The 14,391-nt window shown below is 36.3% G+C and overlaps 1 protein-coding gene across 4 annotated transcripts in view; it reads right to left on the reverse strand.

The window, feature by feature from the left end:
• POLQ (DNA polymerase theta) overlaps positions 1–14,391 on the reverse strand; it is a 105,775-nt gene that overhangs the window by 22,727 nt on the left and 68,657 nt on the right. For 3 of the 4 annotated variants that reach the window (XM_070788669.1, XM_019988416.2, XM_019988470.2), the window contains 5 exons: positions 8,138–8,331; positions 6,242–6,379; positions 4,753–4,927; positions 1,816–1,942; positions 1,057–1,178 (listed from right to left, as the gene is read on the reverse strand). In XM_070788669.1, the coding sequence (XP_070644770.1) occupies positions 1,057–1,178; positions 1,816–1,942; positions 4,753–4,927; positions 6,242–6,379; positions 8,138–8,331 (756 nt within the window). Of the gene's footprint in view, positions 1–1,056; positions 1,179–1,815; positions 1,943–4,752; positions 4,928–6,241; positions 6,380–8,137; positions 8,332–14,391 lie in introns of those variants that run through there. The other variant, XM_070788685.1, reaches the window with a different exon arrangement.

A 14,391-nucleotide genomic window follows, 5' to 3' on the forward strand; every position in this document is an offset into this window, starting at 1 on the left:
AAGAAAAATCTGACACAAATGCTATAACATGAATAAACCTTGAAGACATGCTAAGTGAAATAAGCCTGGCACAAAAGTACAAATATTATATGATTTCATTTATATGAAGTATAGAGAATGGTCAAATTCTAGAGAGAATGGTGGTTGCCATGGCTGTGGGAGTTAGGGGGCAGTTATATTTAATGGGTACAGATTTTCAGTTGGGGAAAATGAAAAGTTCTGGAGATGAATGGTGGTAATGGTTGCAACACAACATGAATGTACTTAATACCATGTAACTGAATACTTTAACACAGTTACAATGGTAAAATGCTGGTAATTCATACTTAAAAAGCAAAACTGAAAACTGTCAAATGGCAATGACACTATCATAGACGTGATTTTAGCCTTAGAATATAAACTTCTGACAGAACTAAATAAATTGAGCTGATTAACTGCACTCACCCAGACCTGCCAGATGGCAAAAGATAAAAGGGCAAATATGTGTACTAACAGGGCTGATGCTTTGGGAGTTAGATCATGACTTAAAAAGGTTTTGATGATGAGTGCTAAGGAGAGGTCAGACAGAAGACAGACAGCCTTGAGGGCTACCCCATGCAACAGGAAGCAGCAGTGGGGAGAACTGCAGAAGAAGCGAAGAGCAAAACAAGTTACAGAGAGACCAAAAAAAAAGTGCCTTTAGAAGTCAAGGGAGGAGAAAAACTGAGGAAACAGAGGGTTGACAGAATGCTAAATGCTGTAGAGAAGTCAAAGAGAATGAGGACTAACAAAATTCACTGGATTCTACAAAAAGGTTGACAAAGACAGAGGATAACATGATTTCAGCAGGATGCTGAGCAAACGCCCCAGAAGTTTCCCACAGAGCAGATCATGAAGACAATTATGAGTGACTTACAAATCCGGCAATAAAAAAGGGAAAAATAGGCTCCACCAAAGAGAGGAAAGAAGGAGGAAACAATGCATTCTTCTGAGTCTTATTCATAATTTGCTTTATCAGTGCTTTGAAAACCATTCCTACAGCAATAAGAAGCTCAAAACCATCATCAGTCACCTGACCTGTGAAAGGCACAAAGGCATGTCGCATGCTGACCGAGAAGGGCATTCCTCTGTCTGAGGCTCTCTCTTCCACCTTTGTCTGGCGCCCAGCGTTCATGGCACAGTCCTTCTTTCTTCCTCCTCTGTTGGTGCAAAAAACATCCATCAGTTGGACATGAGGTAGTCTCAAACATATGAAAAGGGTCTGAGCTTTTCAGTAAGTCAGTATTTCCATCTAAGAAATGTAAAAGTCTTATTTGAAACCCACTTTAAAGCTTAATAAGATACTAGACCTTGTTCAGCAAACATTCAATTGAACAGGACGTAAGGTATTTTTCTGTAATAACCTTTCCCACAAACTGCTTCACTCAACTCAATAAACCTGACTGTATCTAATATAAATGATCTGTGCTTTTTCTTCCTTTAGTGAACATATGGAGATGTCAGGAAGGGAGATATTTCAGACATTGCTAAACTTGTCCCTTTAATATCTAACAAAGAAGCATATAGTGCTGGTTGATATAATTAGGGACCCAGGATTTCAGCTTTTTACTGCCAACTAGTTTCTTCATAGACAGACTCAGGATTTGAAATGGGTAGTGCTTGAAATAGAAATGTGTATGCCTAGAACAGAAAATTAAACTAATTTCATTATTTTACCCAATAGGCTGTTTTTGAGCCATTCATATTCCCAAAAGTATATTAACACAAATAAAGACATTTGAGCCATTCATATTCCCAAAAATATATTAACACAAATGAAGACAAATAAGCGTCTACCTGCCCATAGGAAGTAGGCCTTTTCCTAGAGCTTGGGAAGGTGGGCTTTCCTCTACTACTGCTGGCATTTTTATCTCAAAATCTCTTGGTACATTCTGAATATTTGGCTCTATAAAGGTTATTCGTCCTAAAATTAAGCAGAATGAAGACATAAAATTAGAGGGGTAAGGGAGGAGGGGAAATCTGACATTTATTTTAACATAAATACTGTGTCTGAATTATCCTAAAATGCATGCTCTATTATTTTTAAACTAAAGAACAATCTCGATGTAAGTGAATATATGAATCAGCTATAATACAGTGTTTTATATTAACTTCTACAGAAACAATCCCATGATAAGAAGTAATATGATAAATCATACTATTTCCACACTAAAACAAATACCAGAAGGTAGCACCATAAAACACTAGCAGTTAACTAATGAGTAAAAGACAAAACAAATGGATCTTAGGAGAAATGACTGTCGAAGAATTTAAAAGCCAGGAATGCACAAGACACAGAAAGATCTGAAGCAGAAGAGCAACTGAGTCCTGAATAGGGACAACTGGGGCCACAGGAGTTAACTAATGCAGGAGATGGAGTAGCAGTGAAGGATGGTGAGCACAGCATTACTTTCTAAATACCACCTGGCCAGTTTTCCTCCTCCTCCTCCTCATCACTTATCATAAGAATCAATGGTAGACAGCACTGACATGGCTAGAAACCAGAATCAGGTGGCCAATAAATTTTCTAGGAAACAGAAACCAATTTGATTTAATGCTTATGGCTTTATTTTCCCCTAAATATTTTAAATTTTATTTATCTACTTATTGGATGAATTTCCCAAAAACACAAGTGTTGTTCAAAAAGTTTGGGTCTACCAGCTTCTGCATATAATTCCATCTTCTTTTGATGAATCAGACATTTTAAGTATCTCAGATACAGTTTTACTGAATAAACTCTTAATATTATGGCCTTGTTATTTAATTTTAGCAAAAATTAGTGCTCAATTAATGGTAGACATTAACATACTTATTAGCATTAAATGGGAGAAGGCAATGGCACCCCACTTCAGTACTCTTGCCTGGAAAATCCCATGGACGGAGGAGCCTGGTAGGCTGTAGTCCATGGGGTCGCTCAGAGTCGGACACGACTGAGCGACTTCCCTTTCACTTTTCACTTTCATGCATTGGAGAAGGAAATGGCAACCCACTCCAGTGTTCTTGCCTGGAGAATCCCAGGGATGGGGGAGCCTGGTGGGCTGCCGTCTATGGGGTCGCACAGAGTCAGACACGACTGAAGCAACTTAGCAGCAGCAGCAGCAGCAGCAGCATTAAATGGCCTATTCAATTTTACAAAGCTAACAAGTAGTACATAAAAGAATCCAAGTCTCTTTCTGCCTTCTTTTCTATGATAACATAATATTCTTTTTAAGTACACTGTCTTCTTTTCTATGATAATACTTAATACTCAGGTCTAGTCTTTGAATTAATGAGGTAGCACTGATGGACAAATAAAATGGCAAAAATAAATTACAAAACATGAACAGTTTCATGGAGATGAATTCTATAATGACAGAATTTACTGTACTAACATAAGCTTCTGTTTCTACAATATTCTTTAAGTGCAGGCATAGTATAATGAAAACCAATCAGAAAAACAATGAATTGATGATTTTCTGCTTTATAAGCAACAAATAAATTTGCTTTGAAAACTCTAGGTTGACTTTGTTTCTTTACCAACAAGGATTTATTTTGCATAAGTTTACAGCATTAGCATATGCTTCAAAATGAAATTTAAAACAGGGCAAGAAACAGGCAAAAGCACCAAGAAGTTAGCTAAATAGGGAAGAAGAGAAAGAGAAATTGTTTAGAACAGAGACTAAGCAAGCAGAGAGAAAAGCAGCTCCTGATGGTGCCCTCAGTCTCAATAACAGCAACAACTGATAATGTACCCTGCACTATTCTAAACACTTTACATATATTGGCCTATTTAACCCTCAGGATCACCCAGTGAGGTAGGACTCTCATTATTTTGTTTCATACATGAGGAAACTTAGGCACCGAGAGGTTAAGTACCTTGAGTAAGATTCAAAGCACCAAAATTCAAACTTTGTGAAAATGTGGTATCAAAGCCCACATTCCATACCACCAAACTAAAATGCCTCCTCTACGAAGAAGATAATGCTGCCCTTTCTTCTACTGCACATTGCATTTTGGCAAATATGTAGAGTTGTACACCACCTAGAAAAAGAATGCTTTTTCCTTCATGAGATTACATGCATACTTATCCCAAGAGAGACACACAACGGACTCTACCACTTTCTTCTCTTGAGTAAAATAAGACACTCCTTATTATACAGATGCCACACAGCCCTACTTAGATTCAACCTGGAGAGACTCTGAGGTGATTTAGGAGAGGGCTGGGACTAAAGTCAGAAGATCATTAATTCAAATAAAGATATAATTCCTGTGTATACTCTCATCCAATCTCAGACATCCAAGTTATTCTATAGAGTACTTGAAAGAAGGAAATATATCTTTAGACTAAATCTCATCTCTTTATCTAGGTAATATCCATCCAAGCTTTGGATGCAGTACTGGGCTTCCTAGGTGGCACAAGTGTAAAGGACCCGCCTGCCAATGCAGGAGATGTAAGACATGAGTGCAAACCCTGGGTTGGGAAAAGCCTCTGGAGGAGGAAATGGAAACCCACTCCAGCATTCTTGCCTGGAAAATCCAATGGACAGAGGAGCCTGCCAGGCCGCAGGCCATAGAATCACAAGGAGTCGGACATGACTAAAGCAACTTAGCACTCACATGTCTTTCATAAATGTTTATAAAACTTCACCGAATCCAATGACGAACACTTGAATTCCTTGGTCATCATAAGCAAATATTACATATGAATATTTTTCGCAAACCTGGATATTATCCACATTTAAGATTTCTCATTACCTGTAGCAGTGTGTGATTGTGATACAGGATAGATTCTTTCCATTCCAAGAAAAGGATTCAGACGTTTTTCCCGCTGCAGGGGAAAGACCACTTTGGTAATAGCATTAGTGATTCTTCTCCACTCTAAGATCAAGCCTGGTAAAGGATGTAATGCCCTTAATTTATTTAAAACATCCTGCCAAAAAAATTATAATAAAGTAAGATCAGACCCTTGTCCAAATTCCATAGCAAACTAGAATCTCTTTTAAGCAAAAATTACAGTTTCAAAATTAAATTTGGTAACTCCTGTATCTAACTCAGCTATTATAAAATTACTGTTTTTTTTAGATATCACTATGATAAATCCACAATAACTATAGATTATTAAATGTAGATATGTTAATGTTGAGTAATATCAATTTGAATCTTTGCAAAGTAGCTGCTTCCCACCCTCTACCCAAGTGTTTACCTCATCTCTTTTCTTTACATTTTCCCTCTCCATTGCTCATGAGATTATAAGTTTCCCAGTTGCTTTTTTTTATCCTTTTTGCCATAATACTTTCATGGATTTTGTATCAAGGAAATCTATTTTTAAAACTTTGAATTTTCTATGCTACAGAATTTCAATGAGCCATCAAGGATAAAAACTTGTGAGATAAAAGGGTAATGCAATCAAATAAGTTTTGCTACAGAATGAAGCTGTGGAAACTTCCCCAGGGGAGGCAAGTCATAGTTAATAATATTACGGTCAAAATTCTACAGAATGTGACTTCTGTAGCAGTCCAGTAGTTAAGAGTCCACACTTCCAATGCAGGGGTCACAGGTTCAATCCCTGGTTTCTAGGCAACTAAGATCCCATGAGATATGCAAGGTTGGGGGAGGAATCTATATAAGGTGGCAACTTGGACTGGTCTCTCCATGTGGCTGTACTTTCAACCATTGATAATTCATTCAGTAAAATTGTAAAATTAAGCCTTTTCTCTCTTTTGGCCCATGCATACAGTTTCCATGAGTTGTGATTCAATTTTACTTAGAAATTAACAGATTAGATTCTCAAAATAAATTCATGGAAAACTTACTATTTTGCTCTGAAATTAAAGAAACAAAATTTCTATTAACTTTTTCTTTATTTTTTAAATTCTTCCATACCTTTGTTCATGTTCATTTGACTATAAAAACTATATTCTGCAGTCGGAGAGTAGGGCATGTCTGTCTAAGAGTAGTACATATCAGTAATTAAATAATGTCTATATAGGTCTGAATTTACAAACTTTTATATACTCTTTTAAGGATAGGAAGGACATACTGTTAAGTCATATTATAATCCAGATTTTACATACTTGAATGTCTCCACAGTGTTTGTGGGCAGCTAAACCAGAAATCAATTTGTTTCTGTCTAGATAAATTCAAATGGTAGACTATGTTGGATTTTGATTGCATCAGCATTCTTTCAAGACACCAAATGCTAACAGTATTTCAGATTCTGCCCTATGACTGCCCCAAAGAGCACCTTACTAGTGCTGAACTGTTTTCCCAGCCTTAGCTTCCGTCCATTGTCATTTCCTCTTCTGGTAGAACCCAAAGTTTTCTTGATGCCTTGGTTTTTTCCCTCTCCATTTGGTGGCAACTTTAGTTCCAAAAATAAAACCTGCAAAAAATTTATGCCCCTTTAGTCAAGAATCAAATCACAAGTATTATAATTCAGAAAACGTTTTTTAAAGTAGTCAAGAAAAGACTCTATATAGTTGAAAGAAATTTTTTTGGACAATTTGGAAATAACACATTTAATAAGTAATGGCAATAAAAATCTTAGGTAGACTGTCCATACCCTAATTTAGTCAGTATCAGGTTAATTCTAACCCAGGCTCTTAACAGTCAAGAACACAAGAACGTATATTTTGTGCTGAACAACTAACAAATAAAGTATCAGCAATGAGACTTCAGTTGCTCCGGGGATTGTAAGCTCACCCAAATACTTCTTGACATGGTAAGCAATGTGGCTACTTGATCATTTAAGCCCCATAGAGGATAGGCATGGGAGCTTTTGTGGCTATTGTGTGATCACAAAAATCAGAGAATACTGAAGTAGGAAGGGATCCAAAAAGCCATATAATTCCACCACCACAAAGCTACATCCTGAGAATCCCTGAACAAAAAGCCAGGAGAGGGTCCAATGCAGCAATAACAAAAGCTAGAAAGTGGCCAGTAAGCACCCACTAAAGAAAGAAGGCTTACAAGGAACAGAGATCTAGGCTCTAGGGCAGAGGAAGTTCCCTAAAACATGGATACCTAAAACTCACTAGTTCATACTAGAGGGGTTCCAACTGAGGCAATTCAGAACACTATCGACTCTCTCAAATCATTCATTTATATACTTTCATTAAAATATGTTAGATAGCGTTGCTGACTCAATGAACACAAATTTGAGCAAACTCTAGGAGACAGTGGAAGACAGAGAAGCCCTATGTGCTGCAGTCCATGAAGTCACAGAGTCAGACATGACTTAGCAACTGAAGAAGATTAGCTAGTTTCTCATTTTTTAAAAACACATAACTCTGTGGCTTAAAGGGGGAGTCATTTTTATGCCCTTTATACATTTAATAAATATTTACTTTCAGACAGGTATTGTTCTAAGTAGTTTACACTTATTTTTTATTTCTCACAACTCCATGAGGTATTTCTACTATGAAGTATTTTACTGAGATGTAAAGGGTTGATAAAGTGGCCCAAATTCAAGGAGTTAAGGAATAAATAGAAGAGTCTTTAAAATATTTACCAACATGCTATAAAAGTGAATCACATCTAGAAAACAACAAAACTTCAAAGCTATCAAGTATAAGCACCCATCTATCAGTAACTCTTCCAAAACAACTCAACCATCCTTTGTGGAGTATGGGGAAAGAACACAATACAAACACAATACAAACTATTGGGGGAGAAAAGGACAAACTATGTAAAAATTTATATAAGGCGATAAAAATATTGTAGGTTAAAAAAGCAAAGAGTCCCCAAATCCCTTTTTCACTAACATCTAAGAAAAGTATCTAATTTTGCAGTGAGGAAGCTGTAAGAGTTCATGAAATGACTAACTTCATGGAGAAACATCTACACCATTATACAACTATATTACAGACCTCATCTGCACAACAAATATTTACTGAGTGCTTCCTCTGTACCAGGCAAATCTCCCCATGAAACACACATTCTGGGATACTTCTTCACTACCTACCTATTCATAAATAAAAACATGCAAAGGAGATATTGGAATACATCTCCAAAGTATTCTGGTTAACCAATTGTTTCATTTTATTGGTGTTTAGGTAAACACATTTACGAACTATATACACACAAACCATTTTTTTGCTCTGAAAATGACTTTCTAAATTCTCTATTCCCATTATACAACCTCAGCAATGTCATCTGAACTGGTGAAGGAAAAACTATGGCCAGCTAGTTGATAGGCCTGCATCTCAATTGCATCCAGTTTGGCTTGCATTATGTGTTTCTGACTTTCACATTCTGCAGTACTAAAGCCGATTCCATTTAGTTCCAGCAAGGCTAGGCAGTACTGGGAGGGCATTTCCACTTTATAGAAAACATCTGGAAGAAAAAAAAAGAAAGCAAAAAACATTAATTCACCAGTTAAGTGACTAGTTCAGCATCATTACCTATATACATAGCATTTTTCTGGGAAAATCAGAGATGCTACTAAACTATCCTTCAAGATCCAGTCTCCTGAGCCACATTCTCAAACCATCAGTGAAAGGTATTAGAGTACTTTCCACTTTTCCATTTAAGCTTTGGACTACTAGCTATGTCTATTCGGAGAGTAAAACACGCAACCTTATGGACAGTCTGAATTGTAAGTGACTTCATTTCTCCCAAGATGATGTTTCTGTTTCTACTCTTAGTAAAAAACAAGGTAGCCAATTTTATTTGCTAAGCTGACTATAAAAGGTTAATTCCTCAAAATAATTTCCAATACTCCTGGTCCCATGGTATGCAGACTTGCACAAAGCTAAATATAAAGATTTTATATTTTCCAGTGTTCTAATAAGAAAGGATAAGATTCCTGAAGTAAGAAATCAGAGTATTTTTCCATCTGCTGATATTTGTCAACAGAATAGTCATTCTAAGTCAGTTTCCCTAGTATGTTCATTAGCATATTAGTCTCAAAAATACTGTAAGAAAGGTTGGGATTAAGAGACACTGTATACTATGAATTTCAGCATTTATATATTACTCTTAGATGTTCATGATGCCTGTTAATATACCAAAGGCTCTGAGTAGAACTGAACAAAGACAACTATTTTAATGTTTGTTTTAATCAAAAGACTGAAATCATTTGACTCTAAAGCACTTTATCTGTTTAATATTTAGTAACATCATGAAAAGTGAGTGTTCATAGAACACTCTATGGGAAATGCTATCCTAAATTTATTAAGAAAAAAATCCACAGCAAAGATTTCTACTTCCAGTGTTAATGGGTCACTAGGACTCTGTGTAACCTGGCCTGTTTTCCCCAGTTCCACATACACATATTCTTTAAGGCGCTCCTGGTCTCAGTCAGTAGACCACCAAAAGCAAACAAACAAGTGAGAGCTACTAGCCTCGGATGGTCAGGAGAAGATATGGGCAGTCAGAGCCTGGCTTCACAGGCCTGGAGTCAGAGCAGAAATTCACGGGATATGCGACTAGAGAAACAAAGAACTAGGGTCAGAAAAAGAAGAGTCAAGAGTGATAGGAAGCCAGCCTGGATTCACAGACAGTAGGAAGAAATAGGGCTGCAATGTGAATGAAGTCTTACCCCAAAAAGGTTGAGGGGATAACATATCTTTGGAGTAGCAAGAGAAGGAGAAGCTGATTCTCAGGCTCCTGTTCTGAACCAAAATTCCCAAGAAAAGCTAATGCAGGCCTTGAATGCATTGTAGTTTAGTAACAAGCTGAAGCCAGAGCAAAGTCTTTCCAGAGGAAGGCATCCCCCACCTAGCAAACCCTGGAGCGCTCCACTGATTCCCTAAGACTTGCAGCTATAGAATCATTAGACTCACAACAGAGCACAGCTATGAATAAAGTATATACAAAATTAGAGGAAAAAACAAAAAATTTGACAAAAAACAACAAAATTCTGTAAAGCAATTATCCTTCAATTAAAAATAAAATAAAAATTTAAAAACTATATACAAAATCAAACAAGATGAATACAAACAAACAGCAGGAAAGTGTGATATGTCAATAATCACAATGAACAGAAACACATCAATAATTATAAATTGCCAAATTTGTGGGAAAAAACTGATAGTTTGAAAAAGAAATAAGCTATACTTTGTTTATAAGACACATCTAAAGCATAAGGATCTAGAAGATTTAAAGGGACAGAAAAAAGATGTATGAGGCGAGCAACTAATCAAAAGAAAGTTGATGCTGCCATAGTCATTCCAAAAAACCAGATGATTAAGAATAAAAATCCTATTAGTGGTAGAGCTAGTCAAACATAATGACAGATTTAATGTACCAGGAAAATACACCAATTAAACTTGTATGCCGCTGCTGCTCGGAGAAGGCAATGGCACCCCACTCCAGTACTCTTGTCTGGAAAATCCCATGGATGGAGGAGCCTGCTAGGCTACAGTCCATGGGGTCGCTAAGAGTCGGACATGACTGAGCGACTTTACTTTCACTTTTCACTTTCACGCACTGGAGGAGGAAATGGCAACCCACTCCAGTGTTCTTGCCTGGAGAATCCCTGGGATTGCACCTAATGAAGTAGTCTCAAATGTGCCATAAAATTAACATTGCCTAAACTATAGGGAAAATTAGATATAAATGATTTAAACAACACTGAATTAACAGACATTTATAAAAGTCTGCATCCAGAATTAGTATATCTATATTCTTATGTGCACACTGAACATTTACACAATAATTCAGGTTTTAGGTTACAAAACAATTCTCAAAGAACTTCAAAGAATGGGTATCATACAAACATATTCTCTACAACATATTAGAGATTGAATGTAATAATAAAAGTATAAAATAAGTTTTCAACTACTTGAGAATTAGAAATAATCTTATAATTTATCCATCTAAAAATGTCACACCAGAATATTTTAAATATTTAGGATAAAACAACGAAAACATTACATGTCAAAACTTGTAAGATATAATGAAAGTAGAACTTTGAGGAAATTATAGCCTTAAATACTTAAATTCGAAAAAGAAAAATATGATTTGAAAAGTAATGAGCATAATATCAAACTTAAGAATTTAGAAAAAGGACTGCAAATAAAGTCAGGGGAACTAGAAGAAAAGAGATTATATAAAAGTTCACAGAAATCAATGAAACAGAAAACAAAAACAGGAAAGATCAAAGGTAAAAACTGGTTTTTTGAAAACACTGAAAAATTGGATAAACTTCTAGTGTGATTAAACAATAATATTATGAAAGAAAAAGATATAACAAACCAGAGATATAAAAAAGAAAAAAATCAGCAATACCTTTAGATAAATTCTTTAAAAAATATATAGGCTACTAAAACATTACCAAAAAGATATAACTGAATAATCTAACCTAGATAGGATATTCAAAAGCAGAGACATTACTTTGCCAACAAAGGTCTGTCTAGTCAAGGCTATGGTTTTTCCTGTGGTCATGTATGGATGTGAGAGTTGGACGGTGAAGAAAGTTGAGCGCCGAAGAATTCATGCTTTTGAACTGTGGTGCTGCAAAAGACTCTTGAGAGTCCCTTGGACTTCAAGCCGATCCAACCAGTCAATTCTAAAGGAGATCAGTCCTGGGTGTTCTTTGGAAGGACTGATGCTGAAGCTGAAACTCCAATACTCTGGCCACCTCATGTGAAGAGTTGACTCATTTGAAAAGACCCTGATGCTGGGAGGGATTGGGGGCAGGAGGAAAAGGGGACGACAGAGGATGAGATGGCTGGATGGCATCACCGACTCGATGGACATGAGTTTGAGTGAACTCTGGGAGGCCTGGTGTGCTGCGATTCATGGGGTGGCAAAGAGTCAGACATGACTGAGCGACTGAACTGAACGGAACAGTTATTAAAGAAGTCAAAGTAGTAGTTAAAAATACTTCCACAAACAAAGTTTATAGGCAAACGCTATCAAACTTTCAAAGAATACATCATGCCTATGACACATAAACTCCTCCAGAATAAAAAGAAGCTATATTCATCAACTCATTCCATGAAACTGGAATAACTCTCTTACCAAAAATAAAGTACAAAAAAGAAAAATTACAATCATTTTACAACCAATGAATTTGCAAAGTAGAGACAATGTGATCAGAAAGATTTCTTTCACATTGCTGTTGAAAGGACAAATTTTGTACAACCATTCTGAAAAACAGCTCACCATAATCTTGAAAAGTTGAATACTCCCATTTCCAAGATGGAGCAATTCCACAGCAAAAAGAAATTCTTACCCATTGTAGCAGGAGACGTGTAAATTTACAAGAATATTTATAGAGAACTATTTGGTATAGCAGAACAAAAAATAAAAGAAAACAAAACTAGAGACAATCTAAGCATTCATCAATAGGAAAATGAATAAATATATTTTAGTGTGCATGCATGTGTGCACACGCATGCACACACACACAGTGATACATTACACAGCAGTGAAAATAAGTAAACTATAGATACTTGCAATAATATGCATGAATCTTCCTAACATGATGCTGAGTAAGTAAAACAAGACAGTGTGACAGATGTTTTATAAAGTTAAAAAACAAGCAAAACCAAATAATATATTGTTTGGACTTTTACATATTAAGAAAATAAGGGAATGATAAACATAAAACTTACGATGTATAAGGGAAGAGGAGCACCCAGGTAGACAAATGTCTGAGTTGTTAATGTGAGTTAACAGTTAATCATTATATTAATAAAATAATAGTGACTAAAAAGAGGACCTATATGGACCAATGATGAAGAGGTAATGAAAAATAAGATTATGACTAATATAAATCTGTGCAGCTGAGGTCCGTTGAAAAAGAGAGAAATCAACTCACTCCATACCTAAAAAAATCATCTCATCTATGTTCAAGCTACTTTAAAAGGAGCTAATTGATCAATGTGAAGAGAACAGTACTTTGGGGTCAAATTAAGCAAAGACACATTCTGCTATCAATATTTATTCATACTCAAACAAAAATCAGCTCTCTATTGGGAGAAAGTCAGCTAGAATACACCTCCCCAACAGGCAAGATGATGAGAAGAGAAAAAGATGAAGATTCTGGAGGCCTACTAAAACTAACAAGTGTATTCTGAAATTCCAAATAAAATGTGATGGTTGTCCACATTCTCTCCCAAAACTTCCCTTATTTCAATGTACTTCAATTCTATGTATTCTTTGAATAAGAAATATTTAACACTGTACAAGAATTCATTTAACACCTCCAGGTCACCCACTTCTGAAAATATGCAGGGAAAAAAAGCTTTGAAGGTACATAGAAAACATACTGTGAAAGCTAAAAATTATAAATCTAGAAGGTCTCTTACACTTTTCTGAAAAGGAATATCAGTCTTTTTTTTTTTTACAGGTGAAAAATTATCTTTTAAGTAATGGAACAGTCCCCTTCCAATTAGACTGAAAAACTTACAAATCTGGTAATGGGCAATAAATGTCTAAAAAATTACAGACTAATTCATATCACCATCATCAAATGTCAGTGTCTAGAAATTATACAGACTACCCAGGATGCCTATCCTAGAGGCAGACTAGTCAGACTAAGAGGGAATTAGCTATGTTCATTCAGCATTATTGTCCATGAATGTAGAAGTAGTCCTGAGGAAGGTGTGCTGTGTACTCCAACTTCTTTATCTGCCTACATTGGCTTAGAAAGGCTGAGTTTGAAATACTCCAATCAATGCCTGTTGAAGAGCTGCTAATTAATATCACTTAATCAAGTCTCCTGTAAGCAAATAAGCCAGTCTGTCCTTTTGTATTATTTTATTCCAGTAGTATCAGGGGAACTTTATAACCAGCACAGAGGGTTTGTGCTAGAAGTAATAATAATCATCAACTAATACAATCCTGAACACTCACTGGAAGGACTGATGCTAAAGCTGAGGCTCCAATACTTTGATGCTGATGTGAAGAATCAACTCATTGGGAAAGATCCTGATGCTGGGAAAGATTGAGGGCAGGAGGAGAAGGAATGACAGAGGACAAGACGGTTGGATAGCATCACTGACTCAATGAATCCAAGCAAACTCCAGGAGATGGTGAAAGACAGAGAAGCGTGGTGCATAGGTGTCCACAGGGTCGCAGAGTCGGACACGACTTAGCGACGGAAGAACAGCAACAAGTGCCTAATGTGTGACAAGTACTAAGTTCTCTAATTTAACACTTTCAAAATTAGAACCAGACTTAGAGAGTTAAAGTAGCCTGCCCAAGGTCCCTCATAAATACATAATACAGATTCAAGCCCTACTCTTCATGAATTCATCAGTCTCCTGTTTGTAATGTTAATTAATCAGCCAATCCATGGTTTATATCTCCTCACAATGAAGCCAACCTTGTTTTACTTCATCATTTTCACCATAAGTATATATTATGCTCTCTGAAGTCAAAGTAGACAATCTGGGCCAGCAGCCTGCACAATAAATCCACACTATTTCTCACAAGGGAAAA

Source organism: Bos indicus, chromosome 1 (assembly GCF_029378745.1).
Source record: "Bos indicus isolate NIAB-ARS_2022 breed Sahiwal x Tharparkar chromosome 1, NIAB-ARS_B.indTharparkar_mat_pri_1.0, whole genome shotgun sequence".
NCBI lineage: Eukaryota > Metazoa > Chordata > Mammalia > Artiodactyla > Bovidae > Bos > Bos indicus.